This window comes from Scophthalmus maximus, chromosome 22 (assembly GCF_022379125.1).
Source record: "Scophthalmus maximus strain ysfricsl-2021 chromosome 22, ASM2237912v1, whole genome shotgun sequence".
Classification (NCBI taxonomy): domain Eukaryota; kingdom Metazoa; phylum Chordata; class Actinopteri; order Pleuronectiformes; family Scophthalmidae; genus Scophthalmus; species Scophthalmus maximus.
Window position 1 is genome coordinate 8,622,314 of NC_061536.1, and position 13,222 is coordinate 8,635,535.

The 13,222-nt window shown below is 42.4% G+C and overlaps 1 protein-coding gene across 1 annotated transcript; it reads right to left on the minus strand.

Annotated features, from left to right (window-relative positions):
• Window positions 1-1,049: 1,049 nt before the first annotated feature.
• LOC118291649 (transcriptional repressor scratch 1-like) lies at window positions 1,050-10,838 on the minus strand. Its single transcript, XM_035619983.2, has 2 exons — window positions 9,398-10,838; window positions 1,050-4,982 (listed from the first exon to the last, which is right to left on the minus strand). The coding sequence occupies exons 1-2, from the start codon at window positions 9,516-9,518 to the stop codon at window positions 4,195-4,197; spliced, it is 909 nt and encodes a 302-aa protein (XP_035475876.1). The 5' UTR covers window positions 9,519-10,838; the 3' UTR covers window positions 1,050-4,194.
• Window positions 10,839-13,222: the final 2,384 nt, after the last annotated feature.

A 13,222-nucleotide genomic window follows, 5' to 3' on the forward strand; every position in this document is an offset into this window, starting at 1 on the left:
GGTTTTAGAGATAAATAGCTGACCAAAGAACACAGGATTTTAATCATAAACAACAGTAGTTTGAATCTTAAAATGCTTAACTAAGATGGTGAACACGGTGAACATAATACATAAGTACAGTCTCACAAAGTCACTGGTAAGGATGTACACTGTACACTCTTATTTAACAATTACATAACCAACAAACATACAGTACTTCCTCATATGAACAAGAACATGCAGACGGTACACATGCTACAGCAGTGTGTGTGTGTGTGTGTGGTAGAAAACACAATGAATATAGGGAAATACGAAGATTTTTATTTTTTTTTTTAAATGGGCTTCAAGCTAAAAATCTTTTTCTCGCTCCCCACCGCACCAAATTCTCATACTGTAATTTAGAAATATTGACTCCGAGACAAATTTTGTTTGGGGATAACAAGCTGTTCAGTGTGAAGAAATTACAACAAATCAAGACAAAGTATGCCTGAAACTGACCGGAGTCTCCTGAGTCTTATCTTTACTCCTTTCCTTTTTTATCTTTTATACAACATAATTGATTAAAACCACATTGTCAATTGAAGAAAACATGCTCACCTTGAATCAAATTTAAAATGAGCTTAAATCATTGTGTATTGCAATGCTTTCAGCCACGTTTTGTATAATGAATGTTCATGTTCTCCACTGTGTTCTGTGCTATGTCGGTTTGTGTACACAAATTATATAATACAAGTATTTTGTCTTGTTTTCAGTTGCGGAGGTTATTGTAGAATATTTTTATGTTTTAGTAGGGATATCAAAAGAAAAGATTTTATCTAATATTTTTAATGGTTTAAAAGATTTTGTATCTGTCAATTATTATGGGGATGCAGAAAAATTCAAAGACGGGAAAAAGCTCTAACTACAGTATGTCACTGGCAACCAGCACATTCGCCTGTGCATTGCTTCTTTGGCAAATAAGACTGATGTGTTGGAGCTAAAGTCATTAATAATAATAAGAAATAAGTGGTGCTTTATTTCGGAATATAATTGAACTAATGATTCACCACTACTTGTTTATCATGTGTGTTTCATGTGTTCAGAGCAGGAAAAAAAACTCAACACGACTTCTTTAAACTAGTTTTTATTAAGGAAGTGAAACAAAATGCCCAGTGTTGTCCTTGTGCTTTACAATGTTTTAAAAATCCTCAGAGGAAGAACTCAAAATAAAGCAGGAAGCTCCAGAAAAATTCATCATCATTATCATCATCATCATCATCATCATCATCATCATCATCATTAATATCAGTTTATACAGATCTGTAGAAACAATTGGACTCTGCAGTCACATCAGTGCTTATATACAAGGCCTCTTGCCGCAAAATATTTGAGTTTTCATTCTCTCTAAAAAAAGGTGTGGTGAAGATACTTCACACGAGAATATTTAAAAAATGACACAGCATGTACTGAATTTGTTGCTCTACAGTGTGTGTCATTCTTACCTACATTCCCGTGTGTTCCTTTAGAACAACACAGCATGTGTCACAACAGCATCTTTGTTGTTTTGATGTTTGTTTTTACCTTTGATTCATCATAGTAGAAAAAGAGGAAAAGGTTGTCATTTCTATACATACAAGGCATTGTCTACCTGAATCTAACTCTTTCATTGTGCTACTATCTTTGAAAAAAAGTTGCAAGATATAATTTGTAAGAGGAAGTGCTTTTTATATAAGAATACGTAAACTAACTTGTGGCTATAGTAGGCTACAGTAGTTCATAGAAGAATCTAAGTGTTCGTCAATGCACTCTGGTGCTGAAATATCGACCCAGTGTCTCTTCTCTCCCAACAATCCGTATAATTGCATTGGTGATCACCACAACAACCTGACAACAGCAGAAGACACTCGGGAAGGGAAAAAAAGCTGAAATTATGCAGTGAGGCTCGATGAGTATAGTTCTCACGGGGAGTTCGCAAATCAATGTCTCATGTAAAACCAAGGAGCAAAACTGATCCTGTGATGAGATCCAGACCGAAAAAAGGGGGTTGCTCACTGATTCTGACCAAAGAGCTGTTGTAAAGTTGTTTCACTGATCCGACAAAAGAAACCAGTAACCTATTACGTACCAAAACTTTCACTCATTCTTGTTCTGTTTTGTTTAATTTTTCTATCCATGTTTCAGCACCAGAGGCCTACAGTTGTACCTTCTACTTTCTACAATATTTTAGAGTAATAATACGAGGCAGGCAGTGCATAAACCATGTACAAAAAGACCCGTCCCTTCCCAACCCAGAGCCCTCCATCTGGAATTGTTGTGCCATCTGTGTGAATCCCTTGAAGCCCCAACAGCTCCTAATGCATGTACAGACGTAATTGTCAATAAGCTAATGATGCCAACATATAATTATAACTAGGAGGCATTTGTTTTAGATGTTACATAGCAGAACAGCAGTGGTTTGAAAACTGTCTTGCTGGTGTCTCCAATTTGAGCTTTCTATTCTATTTGAACACTAAACATTCACAAAAATGACTGGAGAAGGCCTCAAAAAAAGCACAACAGTGACACGGTTCCTGTAAATATAGAGCTCTTGACCCAACCCTCCATATTTAACACTAACTTGGTTTGCTTACTCCCTGAAATTTCATTTCTCATAACTCCATAGAATAGTGGTTCTTATAACAAATCAAGGTGTTACAAGCAATTATGACCTGTTTCTTCAAAAAAAATATCATGCATTATTGCTCTTTCGGATATGAACGAAATATTGCCGAAGACATAAATTTGCTTGATTTGCCTGTTATCTAAGAGGTTTGGCAAAAATATTTCAAAGATTCCTAAAATTGGCATAGATTCCATTAGTAGGCTATTATTTTTTGCATGCAGTAGTTTTTATATAATTAAAGTGGCGGACAAAAGTAAAAAGGTATTCGGTAATTAGAAAGTGTCAAATGCTTTGGCATATTTGTAACAAAGGCAAAAAACTATAATAAAGTGCAAATTAATACAAAACATAATAAATAAGGGAATAAATTAGGCAATAAATAGACATAAAAATGGTGTAAACCTCAAAGCTGAATACTGTATGTGGTGCTAAAAAAAAACTCGTTTCACAACAATTGAGAAAGGTTTGACCTTTTGAGAAAAAACAAGACATTTTTAATGTCTCGATCCCCATTTGACGTTGATAAGTAAAAATACATAACCTAAGATTCAGATGATAGGAAAACACTGTTTGTCAAGGAAACATCCTTGACAAACTGCAAGTCCAGTTTGTCTCCCACAATCCCTCTTGCTTTCCACTGTTTACTGTCAAGTAAAAGCACAAATGCCAAAGTTAACCTTTGTGAGAAGAAAAGAGTAGAAGTGTCTATGTCCAGATAAGACATGGTTTAAAGAAAAGTCATATAAAAACATTTTTCTGCTACACTGGTGTACTTGGCCATTTCTACTATGTTATGACAGGTGTGGACATTATATTTTCTTCACAGGTCAGTGTAGTCGTGTCAGTGTCTATTGACACAGTATACAGTAGGTAAAGCATGTCAGTAGTATTTTGTTTACTTGCAGGGAACCACTACTTTCTTTGTTTTGATGCCTTATCTCCTCGTAAGTTCAGTCCAAGGTTAGTTTCACAAAAAGCAGGATACCAGATCAATCCTGGGATTATGAATAAAATATAAACCGCATAGAATATAAGTTAATTGAATCTCTTTGCAAGGAAATGAAAGATTTGATTCATGCGTTAAACTCCTGTGATATGCCTGTCACAGAAAAACAGGGCGATGGAAGATGGAATTGTGCTTCAGCGTTGTTTCGTCGTGTGTTTAAAAAAGAACAAGAATAGATATGGATATAAATAGATCTAGGTATCTTCAAAAATGATGAGCTAGATATGCTGTGCTTTATTTATCTTCACAGATACTCAAAACAGCCTTCGAAGGGGATATAAATTATCGAAGCAGGTGACAATCTAATTCAGGCATTGAAAACTTTTCCCTCCTGATAAGGAAATAGGAGACAAAGGAGGGAATGGAAGGGTCTTGATAAAAATGGATGTCTTCCATCTATGTTTGACATTTGCCTCACGATCCTTGTGGGAAAAAAACCCCACTCCTCCCTTATAGTGCTCAGGCATACTGGTCTTCTTGTTGGGGGAAGCATAAAAAGCAGGGAGTGAGTCCAGCACAAGTTGAGCTAAATAAGTGAAATAAACCCCAGATGTCCTTCGTGAAGCCATCATTCCCCCAGTGAGCTCATAGGGGACAAAGCCCCCTTGAAACAGGCAGACTCGTAGTGTTTGTTCAGGTAACTCTTGAGTGCAAACGTCTTGTCACAGCGTTTACACTTGTAGTGCTTGAAGGCCGAGTGCGTCTGCATGTGAGCGCGCAGGTTCGACCGGTCAGCAAACGCCTTCCCACAGTGTGCGCATCCAAACGGCTTCTCGCCCGTGTGCGAGCGCATGTGGCCCTGCAGCAGCCACGGCCGGCTGAACGCTTTGCTGCACACGTCGCACTTGTGCTTGAGGTCGTGGGTCAGCAGGTGCATGGCCATCGCGGGCATGGAGACGTACACTTTCCCGCACGTGGGGCACTTCTTGGCCATTTTGCTGTCTATGCTCCTGTGCGTCTGCTTGTGTCGGCTCAGGTTGGAGGACGTGGCGTAGGTTTTACCGCACTCGCTGCAGCTGTGCCTCTGGGTGGTTCCTCTTGGGCTCGCCGCGGCTTTCCTCCGGGACCGTCCATCCATGATGAAGAATGCGTCCACCGTGAAGCCATCGCTTACAGCTGCGTCCCCGTTGATGTATTCGCCGGCTGATGATGAGACCTCAGACCGGGGGCTGTCTGGCTGGTCCGAATCACCATGAATGTCACCATGGATGTCACCATGGATACCGGTGTAGGTGTTGTCGATGCTGCCATAGATGATTGACGAGTGGCTTGGGGAGGGTACTTTAGAGATGACAGATGAGTCGCTTCCCACCACATCATCATACGGATTTGGACTCAGATAATCGCTGACATAGCCTGAGGAGACAGAGGAAGAGGATAATCATTAGGCCGTGGCAGGGGGGTTGATTGGAAATTAGAAACTGATTGGTTAGGAAATCGTTGCAGGGATACATGAGTCCTGCTAGAGTGTTACGGAAACCTGAAAAGGAGAAGGTTTCATCCTTTCCTCCCTTTGAGTATTCATCTCGCGTATTGACAAGCCTCTTATAAACTGAAATCTTAAACCTACAGTGGAGCTGCTCTTTTTATGTGCCACTATATCAAAGTCCTTAAAAATGTAACAAAATACAACGTTCTCTGCACAGGATACTTCTTATGCAATGTTGCCTGTGTATATGTGCATATCTGCACAAACAGACAAACAAGTGACGAAGTACATACGCGAAAGAATAATCACACTGCATGAAACCAAACTTCTGTAAACAACAAGGAAGAAAATCTTTACAGGGAAACTACATGAGTGTTACAAGTTACTGACGTCCTCCGGACTCTATAGTAACCGCTGTTAGCAACATAATAAAATATCTTTTATATTATTGTAAAAACAGAAGCCACAAATAAATCAAACTCGTTCATCCACTTTCATTCATTATTAAAAGCGCTGTTTCAAATATTGTCTCCAGATGATATTAGTGATTACAGCCCGGTGTCTCGGGTTTCTGAATATCAATTGAACCACCCAGGATCACATAAACAACATGTGCATTATGCTTTAAGATGAACTTATGCCTTTCCATTAACATCAACATCCTCATACTGACAGATGTGTCCAAGGCACAGCAATTTTTGGAGGCACTATCAAGCGGAGAAGAAAGGTATTTATAGTGGTAAGAAAGTGCTTTTATGTCTTTGCCAACAAGGGGACACTTTTCCCGTGAAGAGTGGGAAATCTTTATTTCAGTGAGCACACTGGCTCCTCATCACCAGCACCTTCCGTGACAGGTCCACGACTGCACTGTCACACCTCGCAGCTGTCAAATCTTCAACTGTTGTGCACCGAGCATCCATCTCTCACAGCAGCTGTGAGTCCTGCGCTTTGCTCAAGGGCACCCTGCCGCAATTGCATTTCAAAGTGCAACATAGTCCTCAATCTTGAGCTAAACAGTATGTATATTTCCCCGGGAGTCACAAATTTCCGAAGCAATCTGCATATTTATGCACCGCTCCAAATGAATTAGCCGTTGCCATGTTACATTGTTGGCTGCTTCATTATTCGTATTAATGGTTTCTAAACTCAACAGGCTGGAGTCTAAAAGAGAGACAAGCGGAGACTGGTAGCTAACATCCCACAGCCATGACTCCTGTGGATGTATGCCGATCAATAGCTCTCCATTTCAATTAGCACTCTGTGAGCATTTAGACACAGGCAGCAGAGGAGATAATATTGCTGGTAATATAATTTCACGATACAGTTCTGAGAAAAGCTCAGAAGTTGGTCGATAATGTGCGGAGAATAAGAGACCGAGGTAGAGGTGGAAAGAGAGGAGAGGCACAGTGAGGTGAGGGATGGCAAAGAAAGAAAGAATGAAAGAAATAAACAAACAAACGGACACAATGTGGAAAGAGGAAATGTAGCAGACAGAGAGAGAGAGAGACAGAAAGAGATTTTACACCCTATATGGTGATTGTGGTTATGTGGTTTGGCAGAGCTGTTAACAGCTCTCGTGATAATCTAATGTTGTGAATTAAATTAAGATGTGGCAATTGAAGGAAGACAGAAAATAGATGGCGAGAGAGAGGAAGTTGGAAATCGGTGGAGAGGGAAGGAAAAAAATCATGAATCATGAATATTCAATCATTGCACTCTGGAACAGGGAACTACGTTTGTGTGTACCTCCCCCAATGTGTGTGTGAGTTGTTTAATAGAGCACGAGTAAAATTTTGAGAGGTGACCAGGCGTTCGTATTTTAACCCGTAGTGAAGCAGCTAAGTCGACTATAAGAACAGCTCTGGTCTCGCTCGCCATGCTGAACTGTGGCCACTGTCTTGCTCGAGGGAACTTCCACGGCAGATGTCATGCACTGTACTTTCACAGATGTTTTCCCAGCTCTGGTGTGATAGACATTTAAAGGGGGGGAGGGGGCACATGTTGCCACTCTGCTTTTAGACCTTTGCTCTGGCTCTCTAGTTGAATCCATCCATGGTGTCACTGCAGAATGGATGGATGGGTTTAATAAGACCTGACTTATTGGCCTAAGTCTGACTCCTGCTTGAAATAACCCAATGATGCAGAGATAAAACTCAAAACTTCGCTATGTATGCAAGATGTTTGGGTGCGAAAACGACGTATCCTTCTAGGGGCGTTGCCACTTAAAAATGACCATTCCCCCTTGTTTCCTCGTTTGACAAAACAGTGACGTGAGCTGCAGCCGCTGTGCGCCTCAGCATCTGGGCACTGTCTCTTGTTGTTTGTTTGTGTCTCCCTCCAACTGTCTCCGTCTCTGTCTCGCTGGGTCAACTCTGTATTCGTTCAAAGTGCTTTGGCAGCATTACAGCTGATGGCTGTTCTAAATGCTTATTAAAGATTAAAATACTCTGCCAGACCAGAGACATCGCTCTCTGAATTTACGGAGGGTTAGGAAAACAGACAGAAGGACAGCGAGAAACAGTGAGAGACAGAAGCAGAGAGAGAGAGAGAGAAAAAGCTGCGAGCCACAATTTAATTTTGGATCCAAAGCAGCAATAACTGACACACACTTGTGTGCCTCTGACACTTGTAGGTCACTGACTGCTTCCCCCCTCTCTCGCTCTCTCTCTCTCTCATTGTGTGTGTGTGTGTGTGTGTGTGTGTGTGTATCTGCGTGTGTGCAATGCTGTGCAATCAGCTGTGCAAGCTGCCTGGGAAATGTGCCGAGTTGACAGAAGCACAGCAGTGTGCGTATGTTCCTCTGTGTGTGTGTGTGTGTGTGTGTGTGTGTGTGTGTGCTCGCGTGTGCATGTGTGCGTGTGTGTGTGTGTGTGTGTGTGTGTGTGAGAGAGAGAGAGAGAGAGAGCAACAAGCTGCACTTGCTTCAGTCAAACTCCTGTTATATTTATAACAAGGGAGAGAGCAGTCTCAGTCTTTACATGCTTGCCGCACTGCTGCTGCTGCTGCATGTTTCTCTGTTCAGGCAGTCCTCACAACACCTGGGATTTCTCCCTCTCACATTTGACCTTGGCACAAAGTGAAAGCCACCAGGCTGCACTAACGCCGTAACATGCTTCTCACTGTGCACCGACTGCCACGCTGCTTCCTTTAGCTCTTTAAAGCTGCGTTCACTCAGCTTTTTAGGCCACTAGAGGACAGAAACAAGCGGAGAGGCAAACAACCTGCGTTGGTAAGTGTGTTGGCAGACAATTGCCTGATATAGCAGCATCAGTAGCCAATGCAGGCGTGAGGATTTCTTTGGCCGCCCAACATCAATTCCAATATTCTCTCCAATTCACCTCCCCCTATTAGCGATGTTTTGGTATCATCCGGTAGTGAGGCTGCTCTCTTTGATAAAATCCTAACCTTTAAACCCACAAGGTTTTCAGATAGTTTTCGCACTTAATACCACCAGAACAAAAAAATAACAACCTTGTGTGTAAGTATGAGACTTTCTTTGTTCTAGGCAAGAATTTTATCAATGAACATTTGACCCCAAAATGTCTGACTGCATAGTATTCTGCCTGTGTGTCAAGGACGATATGGTGCGTGGGAACCATTTATAGTCAGTGATAAAGGGCAACATTGACGAACTATTGAAGGGAGACTCACAGAACACTTCTGATGATTTAGCATTGCTTTTGTGAAATGGTCTTAGAACGCTGGCTCTCTGTTGCTCATCATCTGTCTTTATCTTTTCTCTGAAACTTTACTCTAAATACTCTTTTGCACAAAGTCCAAAAGATGAATAGATAAATACCTTTTTCTATTCACGTCTCACAAAAAAATCATTTTACGGTTTTAAGAGAGCACGGGAAAACTCAAATGTTGAACAAATTGCCTGACATCGAAGCTGGTGATCCTGTCCTCACAGTTGAGGACACTGGAATACAAAGCTTGTGCTTAGTTTTTTTTGTTTTTAAATCGGTCATTGTCATACACAGAATTCAAATGATGCTCTTCCGCATGTGAACATATTTTAATCAGCCATTCATAACAGCATTCGCACGGCTGTGCTTTCACATGAACGAGAATCCAACCAGCTGTTTGAGAAAGACCCCTGACCTCTGACCTGGCTACGGAAAAAGGTCAACATGTGTTTCGAATTAATCATAATTTCAGATCTTATAGTTGATGTATTTTTGGGTTGTGACTGGAGTTTAACCCTGCATTTCCTTTTTCCTCCTCCTCCTCCTCCTGAAAGAGTCATGACTAATGCTTTAAATCTGGGGCTGGAAAAATATACCGTATAGTTAGCAACGTATGGCAGACGTGTGTGTGTGGGGGTAGGAGGGTGACTAACCTTTGTCATGGTGGTGGAATCGCAGACTGAGCTCTCTTCGGCTGTGACCATACGAACTGTCCAGGTCTGCAGCCGAAAAATCGTCCAGTTTGACTTTCTTCACCAAGAAAGAGCGAGGCATGATGGGACAGTAGTTGCTCCTATGCTCATACAAAACACACACACACAAACACACACACACACACACACACACACACACGCTTCCTCTGGCGTTAACCGACCCGCTTGGAACTTGACCAAAACCTATGTGAAACACCTATGGCCTGATTTTTTTAACTATAACGCACTCCCATTAAAACAACCTTGGGGGTGCAGAGGAGACATGGCGTGTGACGATCAAAATAAACGAGCGCTCCTTATGTTCTTCTGTATTTTTCGCATAGCTGCTATTTATTTTTCGTCAAATAGGCTATGGTTGTGTGTGAGATTGATGGATGCTATGATGAGAAAAAGTCCGTTTGCATTCTGATAACTCGAAGCTGGAAGACCTGTGGAGCTCTAGAAAAATAAAAAAGGCAAAATAGACTAGTTCCTGTATGGCTATTGCTCCTGCAACGCCAAAGGCGGGGGACTCCGGTAAAGAAAAGAAAACGTTCCTTGTTTTTGTTGTTGTTTATTTGTTTGTTTGTTTGTTTTTGTTTCCTCTTCTCCCCGCTTTTTTTTTTTTTTTGTTCAAACAATGTGAATAATGAACGTTATCTGTGTCTCTCTCGTCCTGAACCGCGGGTCTTCAGCACCGGACAGCTCCCTCCCTCCCTCGCGAGCCGCCGTCCGTCCTTCCAGCCTCGTGCCTTCAGCACCGGACAGCTCCGCCGGGCGCGAGCCTCCCGCCCGCGCTTGTGTCCGCGTGTCGCACGGCACACCAACCGCCCGACCGCCCGTCAGACCGCAGGTCCCCTTCCGGCACCAGAGGCGGGGAAAGGAGAAGGGGGGGGGGGGGGGGACCACGTTACCGGGCTTCAAAACTGAATCGAGTCGGAGCGCCGGGTGGAAATTCCCATGCAAGTGAGTCCACTCAGTCGGGACGTGCAGGGTCGGCGAACGGTCGAAGAGAAACGAAGGTTAAAGATGTTCACACGCGCGCGCGCACACACACACACACACACACACACACACACACACACACACAAAAAGGAGAGCGAGCGAGAGACAGATGATGGGTCCAAGAAAACCTCTCGCGAGCGCAAACCCTTCAGGGGAAAACTCAACCAAAATGTTCACACGTAGTTCCTTATAGAAATATTGCTCAAAAATGTTTTGTTGTTGTTGTTGTTGTTGTTGTTTTTCAAGACTGCAGCTCCTTCTCCCCGCGGCCGAACTCTCTCCGTCACTCTCCCTCTCTTCTCTGCTCTTCTCTGCTCCTCTCTCTCTCTCTCTCTCTCTCCCTCTCTCTCTCTCTTCTCCTCGGCGCGTGCGGAGCTGCGGCTCTCTCTGATGCACGAGATCAGCTGTTGCGGCTTTATAAGGCTGCCCGCGTGCGCGCGCGCGCGCGACACAGAGAGAGAGAGAGAGAGAGAGAGAGAGAGAGAGAGAGAGGAAAGTGCTTAATTTTATTCATCAGGAAAAAAAAAAGAGCATCTTGTCTTGTGGGACCAGCAGCCAGGGAAGGGATTTAATCAGGCTGTTTTAAGTGCTCGCTTACACTGATTTTTTTTCTTCTTCTGGCAGTAAAATGGAAATAAGTACTGTAGACCAGAGGCATTGTTGGTTTTTTTGGTTAACAAACTGGCGATCAGAGGCAATTTGTGAAAACCATATAGAAGGATTACAGTGGTTACAGTGCAATTGTAAATACAGATATGAGGTCAATCAGAAAAAAGTGTTAAACAAAGTGTTATTTGGTTGGTTTGGTTTGCTCTCTGCACGTGTCATCTAAACAGACAACGAGTCCCTGTGGTCCACACACTCATTTCATTGACATATTTGGCATGAGTAGGGTTTGAATGAACATAACACTAAGCCGTGAAGCTAAAATGTATATTACTAGTGCAGCGCCAGTTTAGAACGCGTCAGTTTTTGGGGATTGTGGTGTTGCTGCTTGCAGCTTTTTTCAATTAAGCATTTTGATAAGAGGAAACTTGCTGAGTTGTGTCATAAATATTACTGTGAAAGCAAACACAAAGTAACTTTTGCATTAGAGAAAAAAAACCCTCACCCTCCCAACTACCGATTATGGCCTTTTGAGGGACTGAGAACCATCAAACTAAACACTGAAAACCAACTTCTTGTGGCACTGAATGCAGGTCCTTCCTTTTTCCTTCATGCAAATTCAGTGATCCTCCCGGGCCATTCACATCCCCAGTGTGTAAATACACAGTCAGCATCGAGTTCAGTCAATGTTACTGACCTGAAGGTGTTTTGTTTGGTCTCACGTCTGTATCATAGAAACAGACGATGTCAGAGCTGCACAGTGTTCGTCTGTGTGTTTGTATGTCAGTGGGAAGAGACATGCTCACCAGAGTGAGCATGCACTGTTTTGTTGTTTACACACTCATACGAACGGAATTCTCCCTCCAGCCAGTAGACAGCACACACACACACACACACACACACACACATACACACACACTTATGCAAAGCCCTACCCCCATTCATACACACACTGGCGGGCAGACTGATGGTGTGTGATGTAATTCAGTGACGTGTGCATTTATGTAAGATCTATTCAGCGAGGTCCTTGGAGTTACCCTATTTTTGTAGTTCATTGATAAATGTTTGAGAGAGACAGACAGGAATGTTTGTGTGTGTCTGTGCGTGCGTGTGCGTGTGCATGTGCATATTGCTTTTAGACTTTCACTTACCCTTCCTGCTTTATTCATGTGTTGTTGATGCACCGCATTGAAGAGGTTTCTTGTCTCTACTCAGACGGACTGTAGCTACAGTATCACGTCTGAAACATGTAATCCAACGCTCTAAAAGGCTCCAATAGTAAAGATGATATTCAGACTTTCATTTTTAGTTCAATATGCCCAATTTCAAGCCCTGCGTTTCCCTTGCAAAGGGATAGTGTGTAGCACTGAACCCACGAAGAATCAACATCCGTCAGCCCGATTTACTTGATTTTCTGGCCCACACATGAAGCATCTACCAGCCTTTCCCAGCAAGCGTACTCTGATAGATGTTTATGTCAGTCATAGTTATTATGATGAGAGCACAAGGGATGGCAAGGTGAGGTTATTATTGAGTGATAAAGTCCACAAAGGAAGGTCAGGGTGGATGGAAGGATCACACTTTAACATGGGAAACCATTGTTCCTTTTCCCTGCCAACAGTCAGTTCTAAGACAGAGCCACAGTCGTCCCCCGACCTTAATCATATATTTGTTATGGTCACCATGATGACAAAGTCCCCTAACCTTAAAACATCAGTCATATAAACCCAAACCATAATGCAGCACTGTCAGATAATAATAAAAAAACAATAGTCAGCAGCTCAACAAACAAATAATGTTGTCCCGCCAATAGGTGTGTCAGATCACCCTTGTGCGTCACGTTCTAGAGGGCATGGACAGACAACCCATTTTGTCAATTCTTTTGGAGAGGTTAGTGAAAAAGGCAGGGAGCAGACGAAAACCAGTAACTGGTGTAGAACGTAAAGCAATCTATATATTTAAAGCATCTAACCAGGAGTTGGTGGGCTAGCCAGTGTGAAATTAAGCCATTTTTTGACTACATGATATGACCCTGGATATGACTTTGGGTCAGTGACATTTGAAAAAAAAAAATAAAAAGATGATCTCAACTCACCATTTGTTTTATGCAGTCTGTGTTTTCAACTATCTGTATACTTATTGAGCAAAATGAACAATTGAATATCTAATTAAAAC

What these genes read in the sequence shown, in the direction of transcription:
- LOC118291649 (XM_035619983.2), bottom strand. Translation starts at nt 9,518, where the DNA reads ATGCCTCGCTCTTTCTTGGTGAAGAAAGTCAAACTGGACGATTTTTCG. An exon ending in ATTCCACCACCATGACAAAG is followed by an intron (nt 4,983 to 9,397) that starts GTTAGTCACCCT and finishes CTGTCTCCTCAG; the next exon opens with GCTATGTCAGCGATTATCTG.